Source organism: Rana temporaria, chromosome 9, assembly GCF_905171775.1.
Source record: "Rana temporaria chromosome 9, aRanTem1.1, whole genome shotgun sequence".
NCBI classification, from domain to species: Eukaryota; Metazoa; Chordata; class Amphibia; order Anura; family Ranidae; genus Rana; species Rana temporaria.
The window spans coordinates 38,773,328-38,800,449 of record NC_053497.1 but is presented as its reverse complement, the minus strand read 5'-3'; the positions used below and the strand labels follow the sequence as shown (position 1 = coordinate 38,800,449).

The 27,122-nt window shown below is 43.8% G+C and overlaps 1 protein-coding gene and 1 long non-coding RNA gene across 2 annotated transcripts in view; one reads left to right on the top strand and one right to left on the bottom strand.

The window, feature by feature from the left end:
• The window catches only part of LOC120913351 (cytochrome P450 2G1-like), a 28,544-nt gene extending 10,811 nt beyond the window's left edge, over positions 1-17,733 (bottom strand). Inside the window, exons 1-6 of the mRNA XM_040323227.1 lie at positions 17,632-17,733; positions 17,102-17,301; positions 14,055-14,217; positions 9,211-9,360; positions 8,888-9,048; positions 6,565-6,741 (exon numbers count right to left, since the gene is read on the bottom strand). Of these exons, the coding sequence (XP_040179161.1) occupies positions 6,565-6,741; positions 8,888-9,048; positions 9,211-9,360; positions 14,055-14,217; positions 17,102-17,281 (831 nt within the window). The 5' untranslated portion in view covers positions 17,282-17,301; positions 17,632-17,733. The remainder of the gene's footprint in view (positions 1-6,564; positions 6,742-8,887; positions 9,049-9,210; positions 9,361-14,054; positions 14,218-17,101; positions 17,302-17,631) is intronic.
• Positions 17,734-20,383: 2,650 nt separating this feature from the next.
• LOC120913353 lies at positions 20,384-24,725 on the top strand. Its single transcript, XR_005743506.1, has 2 exons — positions 20,384-20,486; positions 24,522-24,725. It is a non-coding gene; the product is annotated as an uncharacterized LOC120913353 (long non-coding RNA).
• The last annotated feature ends 2,397 nt before the right edge of the window (positions 24,726-27,122 follow it).

Sequence of the window (27,122 nt, the reverse complement as noted above, 5' to 3'; positions counted from 1 at the left end):
GTGGAAAGTTAGTATGGAACTTAGGAGTAAATAAAAAAAGGCAAATATGTGTAATTTTTGTATTTTACTATTGCTGAGTTGGGTCCTCCTCCTGTAGGAAAAAGTCTACTATAGCCAAGGGGGCCCATAGCGACCAATCAAATTTGCCTTAAAAAATATATATTTCTAAATCTGAGTGGTTACTTTAGAACAATAAACCAGCTCTTAGTAATTACCCTTAGGGTTGCTAATTTAGGATTCGATTTGGAGAAACATGGCTCATCCACATTGTTACCCTTTGGCATCCACCAACAGAATTAATACCTTAGGGGGTAATCCACAAAGATCCCGCGTAACTTAATTTTTTCCATTTAAGTTACACTGCCTTAAAATTTCTACCTAAGTGCCCGATCCACAAAGCACTTACCTAGAAATTTTGGGCTGTGTAACTTAAATTCCGCCGGCGCAAGGCGTTCCTATTTTCATGGGGGCGATTCCCATTTAAATTAGGCGCGCTCCCGCGCCGGCCGTACTGCGCATGCTCGTGACGTCATTTTCCCGACGTGCATAGCGCAAAATTACGTTACGCCGAGCTTTGTGGATTGCGACGGGTCAATAAAGTTGCGTCGGGAAAAAAAAAAGATATGGCGCGGAAAAAAAATTCAAAATTAAAAAAAAATCGCGTCGCTGGACAGAAAGGTCTGTTTTTACAAGGTGTAAACAGTTTACACTTTGTAAAAGCAGCCCTAATTTTGCGTTTGCAAACTAAAACGTACGGGGAAAAAACGAAGCTGAAAAGCTTCGTGGATCTCCGTAAGTGCTAATTTGCATACCCGAGGCGGCATTTCGACACAAAATGCCCCCAGCGGCGGATGCGGTACTGCATCCTAAGATCCGGCAGTGTAAGTCCCTTACACATGCCGGATCTTCTGCCTAACTATGGAAAACTGATTCTGTGGATCAGTTCCATAGTTAGGAACAGGGATACGACGGCGTAACAGCAGTTACGCCGTCGTATCCCTTTTGTGGATCTGGCCCTTAGTTTATATTTTTAGGTATTTATGTTTTTCCAAGTCTCCAAAGGGGTATTCAACGCTGATAATTCAATGAACATTTGAACATTTATAACAATGTGAAGTGTTTACCTTTAATATTCAATGTGTATGTCTATACATCTATATCTCTTGTTTTTTTTTTTCAGATTTATTTTGCCATCCAAGTGACCAAATTATAGAATCTCTATACAACTTTACTGGAAAAGGAAACTTACTAGGTCCCTCCCACCCTCAGTTTAATGGTGCCATATCATTGTGGTCCTTTTCAAGTTTAATAGTGTGCATTTTTCACTGGCATTATCTAAAGCCATTAAGCTGGAATACAGCAAGTCAACAAGCTGCAGGCGGATTTCTTTCTTTTTTTTTTTTTTTTTACATTTGAAAATTTTTGGAGGTCAGTAGTCATAAACATCAACAAATGATAAGTACTAAAAACTTAAAAACTGTCTACATTGTTTTCAAAAACACCAGCAAATTTAAACTTTTGAATTCCAGCTACCCATTTTCCAAAACAAATTTTTAAATTTGCTTCGTAATTTGGAATGCTTTCATAGCTACACCCCTCAGTACAAGCCTTCTTGCATTGAATAGAATTGCAGAGGATGAAAGGAAGTCCAATCAGGTTACTTAGTGCTGATTACTAAAGGAATGGGTCCAAACTGTGGTGCCAATTGGACTGCAGTCATATTTAGTAGGGTTGCGGAAATTAACGATTAATTGCTCGATTAATCGTTAATTTCATTGATCGATCAGAATAATTTTGATCGGGGGCGATCCGCAGAGTGAACTCCGTGGTCTCGCCCATAGGAAAGACCACGGCTTCGACCTAGCTCCGGAGCGGCGGCCATCTTTGTCCACCCGGCAGGGGCTTAGTAGCGGCGCGCTGATGTCATCATCATCTGCCTGCTTGTGTTGTCTACTCTGCGGACGGGTCTGCCTGCTGTCTATTCCGGTAAGAGCGGCCAATCGGAGATGTGGAGAGATGTGGATATTACAGTATGGGGGGCAGATGTGGATATTACGGTATGGGGGGCAGATGTGGATATTACGGTATGGGGGGCAGATGTGGATATTAGTTATAATTAATCAAAATTAGTCGATTAATCGATTTTAAAAAAAAAACGATTAATCGAACACGAAAATTTTAATCAGTAACAGCCCTAATATTTAGATATCCTGCACAAATATTGTAACAGGAAGGCCCGTTCACACTAGCCACAAGCTAAAAGGTTCTTTGTGTGCTGACGATGTACACCGTTTACCTTTTTTTTTACTTTACTGAAATATCAAAGTGACATTTCATTGATTCCAATGAACAGTGGAGGAGGTGCAGTGTGAAAATGGACATGATTCAACAGGGAAAAGGGAGGAATAGGGGAAGGGAGGTGAATGGAACAAAATGGAAAAAATGAGGGGGGAAGGGGAGGAAAAGAAGAAAAGATACACAGGGGAAGCACTCACATTAGCCACATCCGTAACGATTAGAATATAGAAAAATATGTACCCAATCCGAAGAAAGAGCAATGGTCGGACTTTGAGGCAAGCGGAAGTATAAAAATATAATATTTATTACAAAAAATGACAAAATATTTTACAGTACCAATGGTATAATGAAATGTTTACAGTCATAGTAAAACCATCTGGATCAGAGATATATGAATAATGAACAAATCCTATTGCAGTCTCCTACGCGTTTCACTGTGGGGCTTCTTCAGGACGAAATAAACAGGATTTTTGCTAATATGTAGATATTGTTTCACAATCTGATGCACTCTGGCGGGTACATATATCCAAAAAGGATTCTGGGCACATACAGAGTATATACTGAGATTATGACAATGTTCAAGAATCTCATTTAGGAATAGCAGAAATGGTCATCAGTAGTCCAGATAACTGTGTCTATGATGACGATTTCATGACATCAAATAGTATATAATTTGATCCAATCATGGAAAAAAGGCATTGAAGGGGTATCAAAAATAACGACAGACCCCCGGGAAAATCCAATAAAGGACTTAAAGCTGGGGCAGAAATGACTCATACATGACAGCACGAAATATCCAGGCTCATGTGAATGAGTTATCCTATTTGGCTGAAAAACGTCAAATGGAGCGCTTTAGAGTAACGCAGCATCCATGTGTGCCCCAGGGTCACAGCCTATGCATAGGCTGTGACCCTGGGGCACACATGAATGCTGCGTATTAGCAAAAATCCTGTTTATTTCGTCCTGAAGAAGCCCTACGGTGAAACGCGTAGGCGACTTCAATAGGATTTGTTCATTATTCATATATCTCTTATCCAGATGGTTTTACTGTGACTGTAAACATTTCATTATACCAATGGTACTGTAAAATATTTTGTCATTTTTCGTAATAAATATTATGGGCCAGATCCACAAAAGAGATACTCCGACTTAACTGCTGTTCAGTCTGTGTGTAATTTTGGAAACGATCCTCAAAAGGCTTTTTCCAAAGTTAGGCAGAAGATCAGGCATGTGTAATTGAATTACACTGCCGAATCTTAGGATGCAGTACCGCATCCGCCGCTGGGGGCATTTCGAGTCGAAATGCCGTTGCTAGTATGCAAATTAGCACTTAAGGCGATCCACAAAGCTTTCCAGCTTCGTTTTTGCGCCGTAAGTGTTATTTTGCAAGTGTAAAATTAGGGCTGGTTCTACAAAGTGTAAACTAGTCACACCTTGTAAAAGCCCATTCCAGCGCCGGCATTTGGTATGCTTTCCCGAGGGAGAACTCCACGGCAATTTGTAAAGACAAAACCGGCATGGGTTCCCCCCCAGGAGCATACCAGGCCCTTAGGTCTGGTATGGGTTGTAAGGGGACCCCCCCTACGCCGAAAAATCGACGTAGGGGGTCCCCCTACAATCCATACCAGACCCGTATCCAAAGCACGCTACCCGGCCGGCCAGGAAAGGAGTGGGGACGAGCGAGCGGCCCCCCCCCTCCTGAGATGTGCCAGGCCGCATGCCCTCAACATGGGGGGGTTGGGTGCTCTGGGGCAGGGGGGCGCACTGCGGCCCCCCCACCCCAGAGCATCCTGTCCCCATGTTGATGAGGACAGGACCTCTTCCCGACAACCCTTGCCATTGGTTGTCGGGGTCTGCGGGCGGAGGCTTATCGGAATCTGGGAGTCCCCTTTAATAAGGGGGCCCCCAGATACCGGCCCCCCACCCTAAGTGAATGGATATGGGGTACATCGTACCCCTATCCATTCACCTGTAGGCAAAAAGTAAAATGTAGTAAACACACAACACAAGGCTTTTTAAAATATTTTATTATTCTGCTCCGGATGCCCCCCCTGTCTTCGTTATTAGCTCAATTAGCAGGGGGGGCTTCTTCTTCCGCTCTCCGGGGGTCTTCCACTCTCCGGGGGTCTTCCGCTCTCCGGGGGGGCTTCTCCGGACTCCGGGGGGCTTCTTCCATCTTCTCCCCTCTTCCGCTCTTGACTCGGCGAACCCCGGTTCTTCTGCAGCTCTCTGGTGCCTTCTTCTTCAGCGCTGGCTGCCTGCTATGTTTGTGTGTTAGCTCGATTTCAAACAGGCAGCCAGCGCGGTCTTCTGTGGCGTCAGGGTCTTCTTCTCCCTTCTTCCGATGTTGCCTCGTCGCCTCTTGTCGCTGTAATGATGGAAGCGCGCCTTGCATCACATTTATATAGGCATCACCGTCCCATCATGCTCCGGTAGGTACCCACGTGGTGGGTGCACGTGGGTAGGCACCCACCACGTGGGTACCTGCCGGAGCATGATGGGACAGTGATGCCTATATAAATGTGATGCAAGGCGCGCTTCCATCATTACAGCGACAAGAGGCGACGAGGCAACATCGGAAGAAGGGAGAAGAAGACCCTGACGCCACAGAAGACCGCGCTGGCTGCCTGTTTGAAATCGAGCTAACACACAAACATAGCAGGCAGCCAGCGCTGAAGAAGAAGGCACCGGAGAGCTGCAGAAGAACCGGGGTTCGCCGAGTCAAGAGCGGAAGAGGGGAGAAGATGGAAGAAGCCCCCCGGAGTCCGGAGAAGCCCCCCCGGAGAGCGGAAGACCCCCGGAGAGTGGAAGACCCCCGGAGAGCGGAAGAAGAAGCCCCCCTTGCTAATTGAGCTAATAACGAAGACAGGGGGGGCATCCGGAGCAGAATAATAAAATATTTTAAAAAGCCTTGTGTTGTGTGTTTACTACATTTTACTTTTTGCCTACAGGTGAATGGATAGGGGTACGATGTACCCCATATCCATTCACTTAGGGTGGGGGGCCGGTATCTGGGGGCCCCCTTATTAAAGGGGACTCCCAGATTCCGATAAGCCTCCGCCCGCAGACCCCGACAACCAATGGCAAGGGTTGTCGGGAAGAGGTCCTGTCCTCATCAACATGGGGACAGGATGCTCTGGGGTGGGGGGGCCCGCAGTGCGCCCCCCTGCCCCAGAGCACCCAACCCCCCCATGTTGAGGGCATGCGGCCTGGCACGGCTCAGGAGGGGGGGCCGCTCGCTCGTCCCCACTCCTTTCCTGGCCGGCCGGGTAGCGTGCTTTGGATACGGGTCTGGTATGGATTGTAGGGGGACCCCCTACGTCAATTTTTCGGCGTGGGGGGGTCTCCTTACAACCCATGCCAGACCTAAGGGCCTGGTATGCTCCTGGGGGGGGAACCCATGCCGGTTTTTACTTTGAAAATTGGCATGGAGTTCTCCCTCAGGAATGCATGCCGCTGTCATTTTTTTTTTCCCGACGCAACTTTTTTAAGCCGTCGCGATCCTCAAAACTCGGCGTAACGTAACTTCGCGCATGCGCAGTACGGCCGGCGCGGGAGCGCGCCTCATTTAAATGGGACTCGCCCCATTTGAATAGGAACGCCTTGCGCCGGCGGAATTTTAGTTACACAGCCTGAAATTTCTAGATAAGTGCTTTGTGGATCAGGCACTTAGGTAGAAACTTTAAGGCAGTGTAACTTAAATGGGATTTTTTAAGTTACGTCAGGTTTTTGTGGATCTGGCCCTATATTTTTATACTTCCGCTTGCCTCAAAGTCCGACAATTGCTCTTTCTTCGGATTGGGTACATATTTTTCTATGTGAAAATGGACAATGACGTTAGATAAACTCCGCTGCAACTGTTTTCTATGTGCTTTCGCAGTGACTGGTGTTGATGAAGTACAGAAAAACACTGGTCAAAGCACATACTGTAAACAAGCCCCAAAATGGTCAGACTATGAAAATGGAGGCTGTTAGTACAATGCCTATCTCACTCTATATATCCATATCGATTAAGCTAATTGGGCTTTATTATATGAAGCTAAATGCATGTGATGTGATGACTAGAGACATAGAAAGAAAAAAGCGTTCATGCTGTCCATTGAGCAAAGAGAATTATTGGGAAAATGTTTAATTAGTAGTTCTGGACAAATGGAAGAATTTGTCCTTCATTTACTTTACATAACATGGTTGAATATTATTGGTTGCATTTTAATTTCTCTTTGTGCATAAAATGGAATAGAAAAACAATTGCAAGTAGAAACTTACTTCCTCCATTTTTATCAGGAAGCTGTCAATAATGTCCCGTGGACAAGCCATATCGATTGTCTTCTTGTGGTTTTGCACAGACTCACGAATGAAATCTTTCATTTTGTCAGTGTTTTTGAAGACTTTCTGATGAGGCCCAGGCAGAGCATGCATAGTTTTTGGGAATAAATTGAGTAGCTGAAAAAAATATATATATATATTTTCTTCCAACAACAGTGAGTAAAGAAAAAATACAAAAAGTTTACGACTGTGATAGCATTGTGTGAGGGGATAGTACAAACATCAATGTCATACAAATTGCAATGTTGACGTCACACAATAACACAATGACGTCACATAATGGGGGCCGATATATTAACTGACAACTGGCAGGCTCTGTATCCTTGTACATTGATCTTGCTAAGAAACACACCTAAATTTGTTTTGCTTATTTATTTACACTCCGCACTGACACCACCAACTGTGGAAGGGAGTTTCCTTATCCTTATCACTCTAATGCCGTGTACAGACGATCGGACATTCCGACAACAAAATCGTGGATTTTTTCAAGACAGATGTTGGCTCAAACTTGTCTTGCATACACATGGAGACACAAATTTTGTCGGAAATTGCAAACATCAAGAACGCGGTCACGTACAACACGTACGACGGCACTATGAAAGCGAAGTTCGATACGAAGTGCGCCATCCTATTGGGCTCCTTCTGCTAATCTCGTGTTATTAGAAGTTTGGTGAGAGACGATTCGCATTTTTCAGCCTCGTGCTTTTCAGCCCGTTACTGCTCTTCAGTTTGTGCACTCTGTGTGAATATCAGCAGCAAAACAACTTCATTATTCTAGCATTATAAAGAAGAAGAGAATGCGCTGCATTAAAAGATTAAAAAAATTGCAGCGTGACGAATTTGCTATTTCCATTACAAACGCTAGTTTTACCAGACCGAGCACTTCCGTCTCGTACTGTCTATACACGCTTGGAATTTAAGAGAACAAATTTTGTTGTTGGAAAATTTGAGAACCAGCTCTCAAATTTTTGTTGTCAGAAATTCCGACAGCAAATGTCCAATGGAGCATACATGGTTGGAATTTCCAACAACAAGCTCCCATCGAACATTTGTTTTCGGAAATTCTGAGCGTGTGTACGTTGCATGACAGTTATGTGTATGCAAGACAGTGGCCCAGATTCAGGTACCACTTGCGCTTTATTTGCGGAGGCACAGGGCAACGATTTTGCCCTACGCCCCCGCAAATAATTTGCGCTGCCCTCGATTCACGGAGCAGTAGCTCTGTAAATTGCGAGGGCGCGCCGGCAAAATTGCCCGGCGTAAGCGCGCGCAATGTAAATGATCCCGCCGGGGGCGTGAATCATTTAAATTAGGCGTGCTCCCGTGCCGATCGTACAGCGCATGCTCCGTCGGGAAACTTTCCCGACGTGCATTGCGGCAAATGACGTCGCAAGGACGTCATTTGCTTCAAAGTGAACGTGAATGGCGTCCAGCGCCATTCACGATTCACTTACGCAAACGACGTAAAATTCGAACGTCGCGACGCGGGAACGCCGGGTATCCTTTAGCATTGGCTGCCCCTGTTTTTAGCATGGGCAGCCTTACGCTAAAGATGCCGTACGCAACCGACGTAACTTGCGTACGCAGGGGGCGCGCAACATTGTGAATCGGCGTAAGTATGCAATTTGCATACTATACGCTGACCACAATGGGAGCGCCCCCTAGCGGTCAACGCAAGAATGCAGCCTAAAATCTGCATGGCATAAGAGCCTTATGCCACGCAGATTTTAGGCTGCAGTCGGCGTAACGAGTTCTCTGAATCAGGAGAACTCGTTACGCCGGCGCAAGTCAGCAATTGCGCTGCGTAACTATGGTTACGCAGGCGCAATTGCTTACTGAATCTGGGCCAGTGTGTATGCAAGACAAGTTTGAGCCAACATCTGTCGGAAAAAAATTCGATTGTGTGTACGCGGCATAAAAGTTATAGTTGTAAGGTTCAAAAAAAATACCAGTCATTATCGATCAATCTGAGTGTGTGTACGTTTTCTCAAGCCCTGGTAAAGGAGGTCCCCAAGATATGTTAGATATACGGTACTTCACGCCACATTTTTGTTACATATCCTGTCAACTGTCAAAAATGTTCCTACAGCTATAACAATTTTTGTATTACAAAAAATGCCATTCAATAGTAAAAATAAAAAATCTACAATGCATTTAGGGTCTTTTTTCCTATTGGAACTGTTCCAATTTTCTACAGCGTATTCTTGATAGATATAAATATACACAGTAATAATTCCAATATCAATTTGGTAAGCAGACTTACAATACCCCATGGAGAAGCAAGGGTTGAGAAGAGTTCCTTCAGCAAAGACAGAAGAGTCATGAATTTCTGATCTTCATATTCATAGCGTTCTCCAAAAACAATGGAGCAGATAACATTGGAGACTGCCAAACGCAGAAGATCTGTTGGGTCAAACGGAGAGCCTAAAGAAATACCAAAAACAAGGACTTCCATATTAATTCAAGAACAGAGTATTAATGATAAATGTACTGTTAAAACGAAACAGTCGGGCAGACCTGTTGGGGAATATGCCACATTTCATAAAAGCTACTGTATATCATAAAAAAGACCATGATATCACCAACCTCCATTTTTCCAGAAGCTTTCTCCCAGGCAGCGGGCCTCCTCCTGGATCCGCTCCTCAATGCTTCTCTTGCCCATTCCAAAATCCCTCAAGGTAGTGAGCGTGAAGCGCCGTATCTGTTTCCAGCGTTCCCCATTACTCAGGATCACCCCTTAATTGTTCACAAATAGAAAAGTATTATAAGATACTTTCAAACATCTTTACACACAAATTCAGGACACTGTTACGGCAAAGTTATAACATTCTCCATTAGACTGGAAAGTAGTTTTGAAAATTTTAATGTAACACAGTTTTACATTTTACAAGCTGTTATAACAACCCAGTTTTTTCTCGAGGAGGCACATTTACAAACAAAATTATCTGTTCTCAACATTTTATTCAATACCCCACATGAGGCTCTCTATGAACCTCAGACATCAAGTATTTTTCTTCCCATCAAATTCACTCTATTTTCCCCCTATTGCTTCTCCAGAAGAGATTTGACTCGAGTGGCTCAGTGCTTTAACCACTTAAGACCTGGACCTTTAGGCAGCTAAAGGACCCAGACAGTTTTTGTGATTCGGCACTGCGTCGCTTTAACTGACAATTGCGCAGTCGTGCGACGTGGCTCCCAAACATAATTGGCGTCCTTTTTTTCCCCACAAATAGAGCTTTCTTTTGGTGGTATTTGATCACCTCTGCTGTTTTTATTTTTTGCGCTATTAACAAAAATAGAGCGACAATTTAGAAAAAAATTCAATATTTTTTAACTTTTTGCTATAATAAATATCCCCCAAAAATATATAAAAAAAATGTATTTTTCCTCAGTTTAGGCCGATACGTATTCTTCTACCTATTTTTGGTAAAAAAAATCGCAATAAGCGTTTATCGGTTGGTTTACAAAATAGGGCATAGTTTTATTGCATTTTCATACAAAATACATTTCTTACTACTAATGGCGGCGATCAGCGATTTTTTTCGTGACTGTAACATAATGGCGGACACTTTGGACAATTTTGACAAATTTTTGGGACCATTGTCATTTTCACAGCAAAAAATGCATTTAAAATGCATTGTATATTTTGAAAATTACAATTGCAGTTTGGGAGTTAACCACAAGGGGGCTCTGTTGGGGTTATGTGTGACCTCATGTCTGTTTCTAACTTTAGGGGGGTGTGGCTGTAGGTGTGACGTCATCGATTGTGATTCCCTATATAAGGAAACACACGATCGATCACGGCGCCACAGTGAAGAACGGGGAAGCTGTGTTTACACACAGCTCTCCCCGTTCTTCAGCTTCGGGGACCGATAGCGGGACTCCAGTGGCGATTGGGTCCGCGAGTCCCGCGGCCGTGGTCACGGAGCTTTGGACCGGGTCGCGTGCACACGCCTGCGGCGCGTGCGACCCCACGGCTGGGCTTAAAGGGCAACGTACATATACGTTGATGTGCCCAGCCATGCCATTCTGCCGACGTAAATCGGCGTGAAGGGGTTCTTAAGTGGTTAAGGTAATATTGCTAACTACTAAGCCACTCTGCTACCCATTATAAGTGCAGAGTTAATTATTGGGTCCATAGGCTTGAAATCACCTATCCAGCATCCTCAGTGACTATGAGTGCAAGAGTTTCTCTACCTCCAGTAATTTGTAAAGCATGGGCTCACTCTTGCTCTAGAGCAGGGGTCTCCAAGCTTTTCAAACAAAGGGCCAGTTTATTGTCCTACAGACTTGAGGAGGGGCAGATTGTGGCCAGCAGGGGCAGAAAATGTCATAAGCCCAGCATGAGTGAGAATAAATATGGCCTTAGGGTTGGTGGTCAATAGAAGTAGGAGTACTGTCCCTATTAGTAGGAGGAATAGTATCCCATCATTGGTATCGGTGGAAGAAATAGTGCTCCATTGTTGGTGTCAGTGGGGGAATAGTGCCTCATATCATTTGGAGGAATAGTGCCCCAAGGGTCGGATAAAGGCTAGCAAAGGGCCACATCTGGCCCTCGGGCCGCAGTTTGGAGACCCCTGCTCTAGAGCCTGTGAATAGCCCTAGGATTCATACCATTAAGGAAAGGGATGATTACTGGTTGGAAACTCTCCAACCATGGTTGGCAATTTTTTAGGGCAAGAGCAGATACAGAGACCTTCTGAATGTATGATCCCCATGACTACTGGGTCACAAGGATAGACCACTGGGCAGAGCTGGAACAGTATGCCGTTATGCTGCTAGGTTGCCCTGCAGCCAGCATGCTCTCTGAATATGCATTCAGTGCAGTGGGGGGCTTTGTGACAGACAGAAGAGTGCATCTGTCTGTTTCTGAAAATGAACCAGTTTTTACTGAGGTTTCTGATTAAATATTTAAGGAATCCTTCTACCTTCCATTTTTTTTTTTCCATTCAAAGTTGCTCCTTTCACCAATGCAGGCCACAGACATATCTCAGATGCTGCCACTATTTCCATGTCTGGTCTATATGAGCACAACCAACCACCATAAGTACATCCCAACACCTGCCACTATCAACATCTTTTGGCATAAACTCCCTAATACAAATTTATTTTGGGGTGGAAATAAATTATATTGTGTTGCTGCTGCCATATGAAACCAAGCAATTACTGTATGTAATAGAAAAAGGAAATGAATAGACCTGCAATTTATGGTGTTACTGACTCTGTGCCCAAGAGTCTAAGGCCCTGTACACACGAGAGGATCGATCCGCTGAAATTGATCCGCGGATCGGTTTCAGCGGATAGATCCGCTGGTGTGTACGATCCAGCGGATATTTATCCGCGGATATATTTCGGGTCGACCGATTTCCAGGGGATAAAAATTTCTTAGCATGCTAAGAAATCTATCTGCTGGAATCGGCTCCAGCGGATCGATCCGGTGGTCTGTACAGACTCACCGGATCGATCCGTCCGAACTCATCCCTCGCATGCGTCGTAATGATTCGACGCATGCGTGGATATCCTTATATGACAGCGTCACGCACGTCGCCGCGTCATCATGACGCGGCGACGGCGCGACACGTCACCACGGACGGAATTCCGCGGGGATTTTGATCTCCTGGTTAGTACAACCAGGAGATCAAAATCCGCCAGAGGATTTATCCGCGGATACGGTCCGGAGGACCGTTTCCGCGGATAAATCCTCTCGTGTGTACCCGGCATTAATGTTTTTTAATTCTACATACAGCTTTAAGGTATTACCCAAGCATGTCATTTAAAGAAACTGCTTATTTTTTTATGTTGCCCTTTAAGCCACTACAAAATGGCCTCTCTTCTTCGATAATTTTTTTTTCTTTGATACATATCCACCAGGATATTACTGAAAACAAATGTTCAGATCCCACTGGTTTCAAAAGGGTTCTGATTCTGGATCCAAATTTCAATAATGTTTGCTGATTGTTCACCAAATTGAACCCTGGTATGTTCATCTAGCTCAGTGTTAGAAGGCCTGTCACTGTGTTAGTGGTCTCTAGTAGTCCTTTAAATCATGTGTGTGGCTTCTAGTAGTATCTAGCAAGATGTCAGTAGTCTCTATGAGTCTTTTATAACATATCTGTTTTTTAGTAGCCTCAAGTAACAGGTTGGAGGTCTCTAATAGCCCTATGCAACATCTTTTTAGCCTGTGGTAGTCACTTGCAAAATGCCATCTAGTAATCTTGCAGCAAGTTGGTGGACTCTGCTGGTCTCTCTTGGAACTTAGCAGTCTCTTGCATTGGACATGGCAAAAGAGAGTTCAGCCTCTGCCAAAAATACAGTTCAGTCTCAGTTGATAAAAAAAGTCAATTTTTTTTATATGGGGGGGGGGGGGCTAACCCGGCAGAGGTCTCTCTCCCTCCTCCTTGCAGTTCCTAACTGTCTCTTGTACCATGCCTGCAGCCCCTAAATGTCTCCTGTACCATGCCTGCAGCCCCTAACTGTTTCCTCTACCATGTCTGCAGTCCATAACTGTCTCCTGTACCATGTCTGCAGTCCTTAAAGGAGTTGTAAAGGAAAAAAATTTTTGCCTAAAATTAATGTCTGCAAGGTAGACAGAATAGTGTAATGATTCTGTTTAAAAAACGAGTAAATACCTATTAAATTCCTTCATCTATATGACCTCCGGCATTCTAGTTTCTGTTCTCTCATTCACTTCCAGGTTTGCGGCGCTCGTTCATGTAAGAACTAAATTTCCCAGTATGAATTGCGGCACGCCCAGTAATTCACACCTCCTTGAAGTCTCTAACACGTAGAGAGCGTCCTGCCGCACAGATGTAGTTCCCAGGAGGAGGTGGAGCACATTACTGACCATCGCAGTAAAGCCTCCCTTCACGGTGGTCAGTAAAATCAGACAAGCAGGAAGTGAACAGAACAGAGAAGAAATAGAGCAACTTCTGAGCAAAAACGAACAATGAGGAAGTGAAAAGAGGAATGTCTGCAGGTAAAGGATGCTTATTATGAAAACATTTGTTTTCCTTTACAACCCCTTTAATTGTCTCCTGTACCATGCCTGCAGTCCCTGACTGTCTCCTGTACCATGCCTGCAGTCACTTCTGCCTGTTGCCTCCTCCTTCCCTCCTCCTTCCCTCTACCAGCTATATATTTCCCAATAACCCTCCTATTCCTATCCGCTTCCCCCCAGCGATCACATCCCTTTCCATCCCAACTCCCCCGCCCCACAATCCTTATTTCACCCCACCCTCAACTACCTCAATCCTCCAAACCACACCTTTTCCTAGGCAATATGTATCGGTAATTGGTATCGGCGAGTACATGATGTCAAGTATCGGTACTCATACTCAGTGTCAAAAAAGTGGCATCGGTGCATCCCTACTAGGAATGAAAATGTAAAACATGTTAATGTTACAGTTAGTTACATACAAAGTGAAACTCACCATAATCTTTAAAAACCAGAGTGGCTAAATCAGTCTTTGCTCTGTCACTGAATGCATCACTGCGATCCACAAAGGCCTCTTTTACACACTCGTAACCGGCTAGAACAACTATTGGGTCATTGGCCATAAAGATGGTAAACACTGGTCCATACTGCTCACTTAGCTAAAAAGATACATAAGAGTTATTGCACTGTAGCAAAATACACAGCATGACTCTCAGGGTATACCTGAAAAAAATGGTCATAGGGTCTTTACTGTAAAGAGCCCATTTGGCAGAGACTAGAGGCTTAAGGAAGATCAATGGTCTTGTCACTGGTCTAATGGAGTATTGCCAATAGTAAATTATTTATTATTATGTTAGCATAGGTCAACTTTAACCACATTAATACTGGGCACTTTCACCCCCTTCCTACTCAGGCCAATTCTTAACTTTACATGTCACCAGGTCATCAGAGTACCCAAGTACCTGTCACCAGCCCATCAGAGTACCTGGGTCTTCAGCCCAGAGTACCTCAGTACCTATCTCCAGCCCATCAGAGTACTCAAGTACCTGTCACCAGCCCATCAGAGTAATCAAGTACCTGTCACCAGCCCATCAGAGTACCCAAGTGCCTGTCATCAGCCCATCAGAGTACTCGAGTACTTGTCACCAGTTTATCAGAGTACCTGAGTACCTGTCACAAGCCCATCAGAGTACCTAAGTACCTGTCACCAGCTCATCAAAGTACCCGAGTACCTATCACCAGCACACCAGAGTACCCGAATACCTATCTTCAGCTCATCAGAGTACCCCGAGTTCCTGTCACCAGCCCATCAGAGTACCCAAACACCTGTCACCAGCCCATCAGAGTACCCGAGTACCTGTAGCCAGCTAATCAGATTACCCAAGTAGAACCTGTCATCAGCTCATCAGAGTACCCAAGTACCTGTCACCAGCCCATCAGAGTACCTGGGCCTTCAGCCCAGAGTACCCTAGTACCTATCTCCAGCCCATCAGAGTACCCCAGTACCTGTCTCCAGACCAGAGTACCTGAGTACCTGTCTCTATCCCAGACTACCAGAGTACCTATCTGCAGCCCATCAAAGTGCCTGAGTACCTGTTTCCAGCCCAGAGCACCCGAGTACCTATCTCCAGCCCATCAGAGTACACAAGTACCTTTCTGCAGCCCACCAGAATACCTGAGTACCTATTTGCAGCCCATGCCTCATAGAATATAAGTTGGGGTGTTTGCTTTTCAAAATGGGGTATTTTTGTGGGTAATTCCACTGTCCTGGTGCTCCAGGACCTTCAAAAGTGTGATAGGTAGTCAGTAAATTATATGGGTAATTTATGCTCCTGGAAAGCCTGATGGTGCTCCCTGCATGTCGGGCCTCTGTAAGTGGCCAGTCTGTGGAAAATTCTCACACATATGGTATCCCTATACTGTATTTTGGGGTGTAATTGTTGCTATGTACATGCTAAGTGTTGGAAATATCTTAGAAATTAACAACTTTGTGTAAGAAAAAATACTCTTTCATTTTCTTTCCACATTTTCCAAAAACTTGTGGGAAAAGACTTATAATACCTCATAGAATATACGTTGGGGTGTTTGCTTTCCAAAATGGGGTAATTTTGTGGGTATTTCCACTGTCCTGATGCTCCAGGACCTTCAGAAGTGTGATAGGTAGAAATTAAATTAGATGTGTAATTTATGCTCCTAGAACGCTTGATGGTGCCCCTGCAATTTAATTGTAATCTGTATAATAATAATCTCTCTCACCATTGCATGGATGGTGCCCCCCCCCCTCTCTGTCACCTTTGCTTGCTGCCCCTGCAAATTGTAATCTGTATAATAATCTCTCTGTCTCATTGCACTGGTGGGCTGCATTTGGTGGGCTACATTTAGTGGGCTCTGCACAGGTTGGCATTGCACTGGTGAGCTGCATTTGGTGGGAATTGCATTGGTGGGCACTGCACAGGTGGGCTGCATTTGGTGGGCATTGCACTGGTGGGCTGCATTTGGTGGGCACTGCGCATGTGGGCTGCATTTCGTGGGCATTGCACATGTGGGCTGCATTTGGTGGTCACTGCACATGTGGACTGCATTTGGTGGGCACTGCACATGTGGACTGCATTTGGTTTGCATTGTACAGGTGGGCTGCATCTGGTGGGCACTGCACAGGTGGGCTGCTTTTGGTGGGCACTGATAAGCTGCATTTGGTGGGCACTGATAAGCTGCACTGGCGAGGCTGCATTGATCTCTTGCATCTCAGAGGAGATCAGCATCAGTGCCGCCATGCCAGTCTGAAGGGGGGGGGGGTCAGTGATGTAAGGGGGGACTGAATACAGTAATGTAATGGGGCTCTAATGTAAAGGATCCCCCCTTAAAAGTGGTCTCTGGTCACCAGAGCCGCCCCCCCTCACATTCACAGAGTCTCTGGGGGTCCCCCTTGATGATTGCTACACTTTTAACACTTTTAAATGGAATTTTCTCTTATATATCCCTAGCCCTATGTGCTTTCATATCTGTCTTATCTATATATAATACACTCTTCAAATGTGCTTTAAAATGTATGGTTTTCCATTTTTATGAACAAGAAAATAATGACGTTATGCTGTTGGACTGGTATAATAATATTATGGGGCTGGTATGGTTTTTTTATCCGACAGGAAAACCGGTCATGTGTACGAGTAGGGCCGGACTGGCCTACCAGGATACCGGGAAAATTCCCGGTAGGCCGCCTGCACTCAGTGCCCTGTGGCCACCTTTGCCTGTCTGTCAGTTAAAAAACACTCTTCAAATGTGCTTTAAAATGTATGGCTTTCCCTTTTTATGAACAAGAAAATAATGACGTTATGCTGTTGGGCTGGTATAATAATATTATAGGGCTGGTATAATTTTTTTTTCCAGGGCTGTTTTTGTATTCCCAGTCCAGCCCTGTGTACGAGGCATTGCAGCTAAAGCACAATACCCACATTTATGGGTGTAACCCAAGTTTTCTATTTGAGCCATAATATTAAAATATTGGCACTAGTGGGACTTTTGTATAGCTTGGGTTGTACTCACCTTTACCAAAGACTTGGGCAATTCCTTAGTGCTCATATGCAGCATAGTGCCCAGCAACGGAAGTGGGGGTGGTCCGGGGGGCATATCCTTCCACTTCATTTTCCTCTTAGTTGTGAAGAAGTAGACAATAAGGCTTACAAAGGTAGCCACGAGAAGGGTCCCTGTTATTCCCAGCTCCATTGTCACTCCAGGTTTGCAATCTACATGCAGGAAGTGTTAACATAAGTATAACCATTATTGTGCAATAGAGTGTTATCTTGCAACTTGTAATTTGCTCTCACATAATGTAAGTCCAATGTACAGTTTGCAGACAGCCGCATTAAAATGACATCACCTTTGATATACACTTTCAGCATAAATTAGATTTTGTTATCTCAATTATTATTAAGCTAAATTAGGTTTAAAAAATCTTTGTACCCACATCTTCACACTTTGAAATTTTTGAACTAACAGCTTTTCGAAATCATGCAGTGTAGCTTGTATATGATTTCAAATCAATGCATAAAATATTGGTAAAGATAAATACTTACAGTGCTAAACAAAGAATTCTTCTATAAGCTCTATTGTGCTATGCCTGTATATTTCCTTTGAAGCTCATGTAACAAGACTTCCGGGTAACCAAGCCTGGGAAATAAACATTTCTATGGTGAGGAGGGATGGGCTAGTAAAGTGTGAAGATGTGGATACAACAGTCATTGCTGAGGCACGGCTCTAGCTACTGTAGTATAACTTCTAACCTCTCTAATCTCAAGTCTAATGAGAACCGTTGAGGCCACGGACCACTGACATCCTTCAATATGTGGTGGGTTGTGAGGCATAGGGGGTGCAAAGGTGGTAAAAGTCATTGGACGCCAGACACTTCTTGGTCGCAAAAGAGGTTTTATTTATTTTAACAGTCCTTTTATATTTTGCAAGGGAAAGAGGGTTGGGGCCAGGACACCCTTAAAGGGTCACTAAAGGATTTTTTTTTTTTTTAGCTAAATAGCTTCCTTTACCTTACTGCAGTCCGGGTTTCATGTCCTCATTGTTCGTTTTTGCTTTGATGTTGCTGTAAATCCTCTCTGTTTTGGACACTTCCTGGTTGTCTGTTTCCTGATCACCACAGTACTGGGAGATTTCTCACTGACTAATCAAGGAGGTGCGATTACTGTGTGTAAAACGAAACTGGATTGGTGCTGAGGAGTTTAAGACAAAGTATCACTGCCCTCTATTGGCTGACTGCCCTTTATTGGCTATCTGTACATCAGAGAACCAGCAAACAACAGCAAAAACGAAACTAAACTGCAGGCACATTATATGATTGTTTTTTATCTATTTTTAATCATTTTTAAAAGGAATCAGTTAACTATTATGTCTCTATACCCTGTAAACAGTCATTTCAGCTAAAAAAATGTTTTTCCTTTAGTGACCCTTTAAGTTGTAATTCCAATAGGCAGACTCCGAGGCTTCAATAGGAGGACAGCTGTACAGGGAAAAGCCCCAGCAAGGTGCCACTACACCTGCAGGTTTGCTGTCCCCAATGGCTGCAAATGGTTTGCTTCAGTTACTCACTGTGGTCCCTGGAAAAGGTGATTGGCAACAGCTTCCCTTCTACCTCTGACCACAACAGGTTCTCTGGGTGGCAGAACTGTCAATTATGGATGATCTATAAGCCCTGTGGCGTCAGAGGGGGCGGGGTCACCCGTGCACATCACGGGTGGCCCCGCTGAATGACCCATCTCTCGCTCTGACAGCTCTTATATAGCTGAGGGCGGAGCCACCCTGCCCCCCTCTGATGCCACAGGAAACCCCTGTGGCATCAGAGGGGGGCGGGGTCATCCGTGCACGTCAGCGAGTGGCCCGACCTCAGCTATATAAGAGCTGTCAGAACGAGAGACGGGTCATTCGACGGTAGTTTCCTGTGGAGGAGTATCTGTTGCGGCGGTCGTCGGGTTGAGAGGGATTATATCACTGAACTTTTTAAATTTTTTAATAAAGGATGTTTCCTAAGCTATGTATGAGTCCATCCACTGCATACAGGGGGTGGCAAGGAGGGGGGGGGGGGGCGGACGCCCCTAATGGACGGGCCACCCCTGGACACCGCTGGAGCAGGCGAATAGGGTGCTTTGCTTCTTTTGAGCTTTACTAAAATATGACCCTTTTGCTATAGTATTTTGGCAAAATGATCATGAGGACTGGTGGCGAAGGGGTTTTATATGTCAACAAAAGAGACAACAATGTTTGGGATTTAAGTGCAGTAGAGGCAGCAGGAGGTAAGGTGCACACTGGATATGTGACACATCAACAGTTACGTTTCTGTATTTGCAGCTTTTTGTAACCACTTCAGCCCTGGACCATTTGGGTGGTCAAAAAGTGTTTATTGATTGGTTTGCGCAAAAGTTATAACGTTTACAAAATAGGGAAAAGTTTTATGGCATTTTTATTATTTTTTTTTTTTTTTTTACTAGTAATGGCGGCGATCAGTGATTTTTTCGTGACTGCGACATTATGGCGGACACATCGGACACTTTTGACACATTTTTGGGACCATTGTAATTTTCACAGCGATCAGTGCTAGAAAAATGCATTGATTACTGTGAAAATTACACTGGCAGTGAAGGAGTTAAGCACAAGGTGGCGCTGTAGGGGTTAAGTGTGCCTAGCATAGTGATTGTTACTGTAGGAGGGATGGGCTCTGTGTCACATGACACTGATCTCCGCACCGAGTACACAGAGCTGAGATCAGTGTCATTGTCACTAAGCAGAGCAAGGAGATGCTTGTTTACACAAGCATCTCCCCGCTCTATACCTCCGTGCAGAGGTGGCTCTCTAATTAGGCCAATTAGGCGGTCGCCTTAGGCCTCGCCCCCACAGGGGCCTCGCGGCCGCCTAATTTGCCTAAAGAATAGGTTAGAGAAAATTCTATAAACGGTGAATTTATAGTTCATAAAATGTAAAACTCTTAATATGTGCAATTTATACAGTTAATTTTTATTGCTTGAATTATTTGTCCCATTATGGATGTGAATGGGGCCCCATGCCTCAGATTTGTCTAAGGCCTCACAAAGCCTACAGCCGCCTCTGCCTCTGTGAGATGATCGCGGGGATCCCTGCGGCGATCGAGTCCGACGGATCCGCGGTCCGACTCATGGGGAAGGCAGCAGGGTCGCCGACCACACAGCAGACATTTAAAGGGCCACGTACAGGTACTTGATTATGCCTGTCCGTGCCATTGTGCCGATGTATATATACCATGGGCGGTCCTTAAGCGGTTAAAGCGGTATTAAACCCAAAACCAAAAATTTTATATTATCAATCTTTTTTTTTTTTTCCATCAGATTCCAGCATACAATACTGTCTCATCAAGAACCAACCATCGAAGTACTGCGCTTCAATCATCACCTAGGTAAGATTCTTTCTTATTTTCTAATGTTATCATTATTGCAGCTTATCAATCACTAGATGTGGTGGCTGCCACAGTTTTCATTTTTATTTGGCTTTTTCCCCTCTGTTTTCACCTGGTGATCTGGCCAGTAACACACCTCCCTGTATTAGTGAGACACAACACTGGAGGATTGAGCACGGGAGGAACAACAGACAGCAGCCTTGTCAGTCTGGAGGGGGAGTGTTTACTTGTATTAGCAGATTTAGGAACACTAACAAATTGAAGCCAAACTCCAGCCCACACTTTATAATCAGCTACAGCAACCTTTTTTTTTGCTTTTTGAGATAAACGTTTTACATGAATAAATAAAAGCTGATCATTTTAAAGCGGAGTTCCACCCAAAAGTGGAACTTCCACTTTTCGGAACTCTCCCCCCTCCGGTGTCACATTTGACACCTTTCAGGGAGAGGGGGTGCAGATACCTGTATACAAGTATACAGGTATTTGCACCCACTTCCAGGTACTGACTGCCGCGGGAGTCACGCCCCTTCGTGTCACCCCCCCCCCCCCGCTGTCTTCTGGGAAACAGTGTTCCCAGGAGAGAGCGGGGACCAGAGATGGCGCGTCGCGCACTCGTGAATGCGCAGTAGGGAACCTGGCAGTGAAGCCGCAAGGCTTCACTTTTTTGATTCCCTCACCGAGCATGGCGGCGGCAGCATCCGAGGACCAAGTGATTGCTCGTCCTCGTCCGCCGACTTTGCATGCGTGCTGGACAGGTAAGCGTTCATGTTTTAAAAGTCATTATGAACGGTAGTTTTACCTGAACGAGCGCTCCCGTCTCATAACTCGGTTCTGGGCATGCGCGGGTTTAAAACTTCGTTTTTGCCCACACACGATCATTTTTTACATCACGGAAAACATAATTTTTCAGAAGCCGAAAAACGATGTGAAGCCCACAAAATTACATTTTAAAAAATGTCGTTTTTTTTCGTGCAGAAAAACGACCGTGTGTACGCGGCATCAGACTTGCTAGCTGGATCGCCAAATAGAAGAAAGGAAACTAATGCAACCATCACATCTAAGAATTGGTAAGCTGCAATACAATTAGGGGTAGATTCAGGTAGGAGATACGACGGCGTATCTCCAGATACGCCGTCGTATCTCTGAGTGTGCGGTGTCGTATCTATGCGCCTGATTCATAGAATCAATTACGCATAGATTTGACTAAGATCCGACCGGCGTAAGTCTCTTACGCCGTCGTATCTTAGTTTCAATTTTAGGCTGGCCGGTAGGTGGCGCTTCCATATATTTACGCGTCAAACATGCTAATTAGCTAGATACGCCGATTCAGAAACGTACGTTTGCCCGGCGCATTTTTTTATGTTGTTTACGTTAGGCTTTTTCCGGCGTATAGTTACCCCTGCTATATGAGGCGTATCCTATGTTAAGTATGGACGTCGTTCCCGCGTCGAATTTTGAAAATTTTACGTCGTTTGCGTAAGTCGTCCGTGAATGGGGATGTGCGTAATTTACGTTCACATCGAAAGCATTGGCTTTTTGCGGGTTAATTTGGAGCATGCGCACTGGGTTACTTTCACGGACGGCGCATGCGCCGTTAGTCAAAAACGTCATTTACGTGGGGTCATGTTTTATTTATATAAAACACGCCCACCTCTTCACAATTTGAATTAGGAGCGGTTACGCCAGCAGATTTACGATACGCCGCTGTAAATTAGGGCGCAGGTTCTTGGTGAACCTCACTAAGTTACGGCGGCGTAGCGTATCGGAGATACGCTACGCCCGCACACATTTAAGCCATTATACCTGAATCTACCCCTTAATGTTTGCTTTTGGGTTTAATATCACTCTAAAGGAAAATACAATATATTGCAGAGCTTTGTATAACCACATATTACATTTTTTAATGGGTACTGTATATGCATCTCCATTTAATGAAAAGTTCTGTTACAGATATAAAATTCAATTCTGAGAACTCGGCCTGTACAGAAAAAAGCTTACAAACTTACTAGGAATTGTAATTGTTTGCCCTGAGTGCAGCGGGACAATGCTCCTCTGTATGTTCTATACACTGAAAAGACCAATTAGGATGGGAGACTAAGCTCTTTAGAAATATGAGGCCATGGGTGAAGTTCCCACAGTATCTTTATTTCTTTATTTTCTAGACTTCTCTGTCTTCCTTTATTATTCAATGCCCCCTTTTCAGCACAGCTCAGAGATCACACATCTGAATTGCAAGAGTTTGGTTTCTCGATTAGTGATTGAGGGTTCACAATGGAATGAAATATCAATTTGGGTTGACTCTGTTTTTATCTAGGATGGTATTCAAGAGGTCCCAGAACTGCCCATATTCCAGATGTTGACAAAATAAGGATATCCCCTAGGTGGACTTTAAAGGCACTGGCATAATTTATTTCAAAAAGTATATTTCATTACACATCATGAACAAAGTATTGCCGCGTACACACGACCGTTATTCATGTTATGGAAAAAACAACGTTTTTCTCAACGTGATTCCTCTGAAGCCTGCCTTGCATACACACTATCGTGAAAAAAAATGCTTGAGCAAAGCACGGTGACTTACAACACGTACGACAACACGTACGATGGCACTATAAAGGGGAAGTTCCATTCGAATGGCGCCACCTTTGGGCTGCTTTTGCTGATTTCGTGTTAACGTGTGTTAGTAAAAGTTTGGTGAGAGACGATTTGCGCTTTTCAGTCTTTGTGCTTTTCAGTCTGTAACAGCGTGACGAATGTGCGATCTCCATTACGAACGCTAGTTTTACCAGAACAAGCGCTCCCGTCTCATAACTTGCTTCTGAGCATGCGCATTTTTTTCCCCCTCGTTAAAGCGTACTCACGGCCATTTTTCAAGACGAGAAAAACTACGAGAAAAAATATAATACATTGGAATGATTAACAGTTGCTATGTACAAAATACAAAGTCACCACAAAGATTGCAACTGAGATTCTCGTAATCCACCCGACACGTTTCAGAGTATCAATGTCTCTTTCTTCAGGGGTGATATGAGGAGGTCAATCATACATCTACAATATAGTGGTTACAGTAGGTCAAAAAAAGGATGCATAATAATCAACAATGTATCATTAATCCAAATTTAAAATGTAATATCTAATCTAATCTAAATCTAAATTTAATATATATTATGTAAACTCACACATATTGTAGTGGAGTCACAAATGAAACATTCCAATGGACATACAGTATTTAAAAACAAAGAACATAGATGGAGTTGTGTCTCTGAACTTTGCCTGTTTAGAGTAGCTGGTCTTGACAGCATGCACTGATGTTGCACAAAAAAGATAGAATTTGAATAATGCCGGGCTTCCCTAAAAAGCTTCCTTAGCTATATCCTGCATGAGGTGATTCAAAGCATCTCTAAGACCTCGTACACACGACCGAACATGTCTGCTGAAACTGGTCCGCTGGAAGCCTGTCCGTCGGACATGTCCGATGATTAGTACGACTCATCGGACATGTCCGCTGGGCCGAAATCCCTTGCATGCGTCAAAGTGATTTGACGCATGCGTGGAAGCATTGAACTTCCTGGGTCGCGCACGTCGCAGCGTCATCGTCGCAGCCACGTCGCCGCCACGTCACCGCGTATTCTGTCCGCGGGGAATTTGATCTGATGGTGTGTACACACATCAGACCAAAATCCCCCAGCAGACATGTCCGATGAAAACGGTCCACGGACCGTTTTCATCGGACATCTCTGCTCGTCTGTACGAGGCCTCACTGTCACATCGCACGTTGTTACTGCAGCACTTGGAGACGCGCATGATCAATTTTCTTTACTTTGAGTCGGTAGGTTGCCATCCATAGTCTTGCCCTCAACGATGCTCCCCTTTGCTGCCTTTGATCATGGTGAACACTTTATTGTTGTGATTATACTTATAATTAGATTTATTGTATGTATCTACTTTGTTGTTATGAAGGTGTATATGTAAATATTATTTTCTTGTTTGCATATATGGTTTCTATTATGTTTGTATTCTCTGTTTGCTTTGTAGAATTTGCTACGGTCGTACCATCCGGATATACCCCTGATGAAGGGACCACTCATATGTCCCGAAAAAGCATCTGGTGGATCAATGACCACACTCATCGACTCATTATCGTATCACTGCACATTGTTTTGTTAAATTCATTGTTGGTGTCTCCTACACCATTTTTATATTTATATACTTTTTCATTAAATTATATATTTTTAATTATATTGCTTAGATTTTCTTTATTTGGTTTGCCTCAAAAAATATCACAATAATTCCTGTTCTGGGGATACTTGTTTTTTCTTCTTATTTAGAAAAAAAAATGAACCTTTACAACCCCTTTAACATTCTCAGGAAGCTCAAGGAGCAGGTGGTATAGTGTATTCTGAACTAACCAATGGGTTCCAGATCTTATAAAACTTTTTTGGGCAGCCTCTGGCCTCATATTTCAATTTATATAGAGGTATAGTTTGATTCAATATTGTGAGCCAGAAGGCTATATTGGGTGAGGATTGGGATTTCCAGTGCATAGTTATCGTTTTCTTTGCAAAAAAAAGTATAATTCTTACAAAAGTATGTACATTCTTAGATATACCTTCATCGTCTATATATCCCAGCAGGCATCTCAGGGGATTACAGATGTTTGGCAACTGAGTGAGAGAGCTGATAAGGGCTGTGACCTCAGACCAGAATTTCCTAATCGGCGGGCACTCTCTCAGTCCGACGTGCAACAGGAGAATAAGCTCTTCCAAACTTTTCACTATATGGCCAGTCACCGATCAATTCCACATCAAACAGGGTAAACCTCTCGGTAGGTCAATCATAATAAAAGTAAAAGAAATCTCCACATAATTTAAAACCATTTAAAAAGCTATTTATTAAAAGAATATTGCACTTACAGTACATCAAGTAAAGAATAAACAAGCATGTCATCAAACAGTCTAGTGTCCTGTAGTAAATGCATTTGTTAAATGAGCGGCAACTCAACATGTTTCGTCTGAATAGACATCATCTGGGGTCTGCAATTGATGTGAAATTGATTGGTGAGAAGTTTGGGAGAGCTTATTCTCGTGATGCACGTCTGACTCAGTGTTGATAGCACATGAGTCCATACAATCTGGTAAGTGTACCCTAACCCCCTCAGTGGAGGCGTCTTATAAACTTGGGTGATTTCTGTCGATTGGCTTGGTTACCTTCTATCAACACTGAAGTTCAACTTAAATAGAATTGTACTTCTTCTATTTTTATTCACATTAAATGTTGTTGTGGATATCTATATGATTATAGTTTTTTTATTCTTTGGTATACACAATTTAACATTGTCACTATAGTCATTACATTGTAATTTTTAGTACAAGTCACTATGTATTATTTAATGTAGCGCCGCACTGTCCAACTTTTTTCTGCATACATTTTTATGATGTTACACCTGCCGAAACAGGAAAAGTTTCCTTTTTGCCATGTGTCGAGGTCTCCTTTGATCTTAGGGAAGTTTAACGAATCTGTGGGATCTCTGAGGAGATTAGTCCCCCTATATATCTCATGGAGGTGGTCGCCCATTTAAATGGGAAGTTCGTATTAAGGTGTCAGAGAGGAGTCCAGAACCGAAATGTCAGAGAGAAGTCCGGAACAAAACTGTTTAACGCTTCTGATTTCTGGAAATTAGAAATTGAACCATATCTATCTGACTTGGCCAAGAGATTGGGTAGAAAGATTATAGAGGTTCGTAAGAAAGGAAAATAAATCATCAGCAAAGGCCATGATTTTCCAGACTGCCGAAGAGCCAGTAATGTCTGGGTTGGCCCTGAATTTCCGAAGGAATGGCTCCACTGTCACGATGAAGATTAAAGGTGATAGAGGGCAGCCCTGACTGGTGCTGTTGGAAATAGGGTACGGGGCGGATGTCCATTCACTTTCACCTGAGTTGATAGGTGGGAGTAAATAGAAATAATCCAGGTCATCATCCATTGGACGAAGCCAAAATGGAGCATCGTTACCTCCAGGAAAGTCTATTTTACCCTATCTAATGCCTTTTCAGCATCTTTGGATAGAGGTAACAAAGGGGTCCCCCTGGAGTGAGCAGCATGAATAATGCTGTGAGCCTTGGTGGTATTGTATCTTGGTTCTCGAGTAGATACAAACCCTACCTGAATATTAGAACCTACCACTAAATATGTGATATGCTTTGTGAGTTCCAGGTAAAGTGAATTAAAGGAAACAAAGAACTTTCTGATTTTAGTACAGTTGCAGTTAGGAGGGGTTTTGGAACTTTAGGTCTGGGTGACAATCACAACCCCTGGCCATTTGATGGTAGGTACAGATAACTGTGGACTAAGGGTACACCGCTTAGTGTGCCATGGTGACCGGTGGATGTTGCCTTAAAGCATATGGTTTATTGTAACACACCTTTTCACATATACAATATTTGCTAAAATTGGTGGATTGTAAGAGGTGAATTGTGAATGATGAAGTACATTATGAGCTGAACAAGATGACTGCTGCCCTGTAAAAACAATATAAACCCTCCTAAATTTAAAAACAAAATAAAATACCATGCCATTGTCACAAATAATCTTTACTCGGCTTTAACAAGTAAACGCTACCTGCCATGAGAGTGTACTG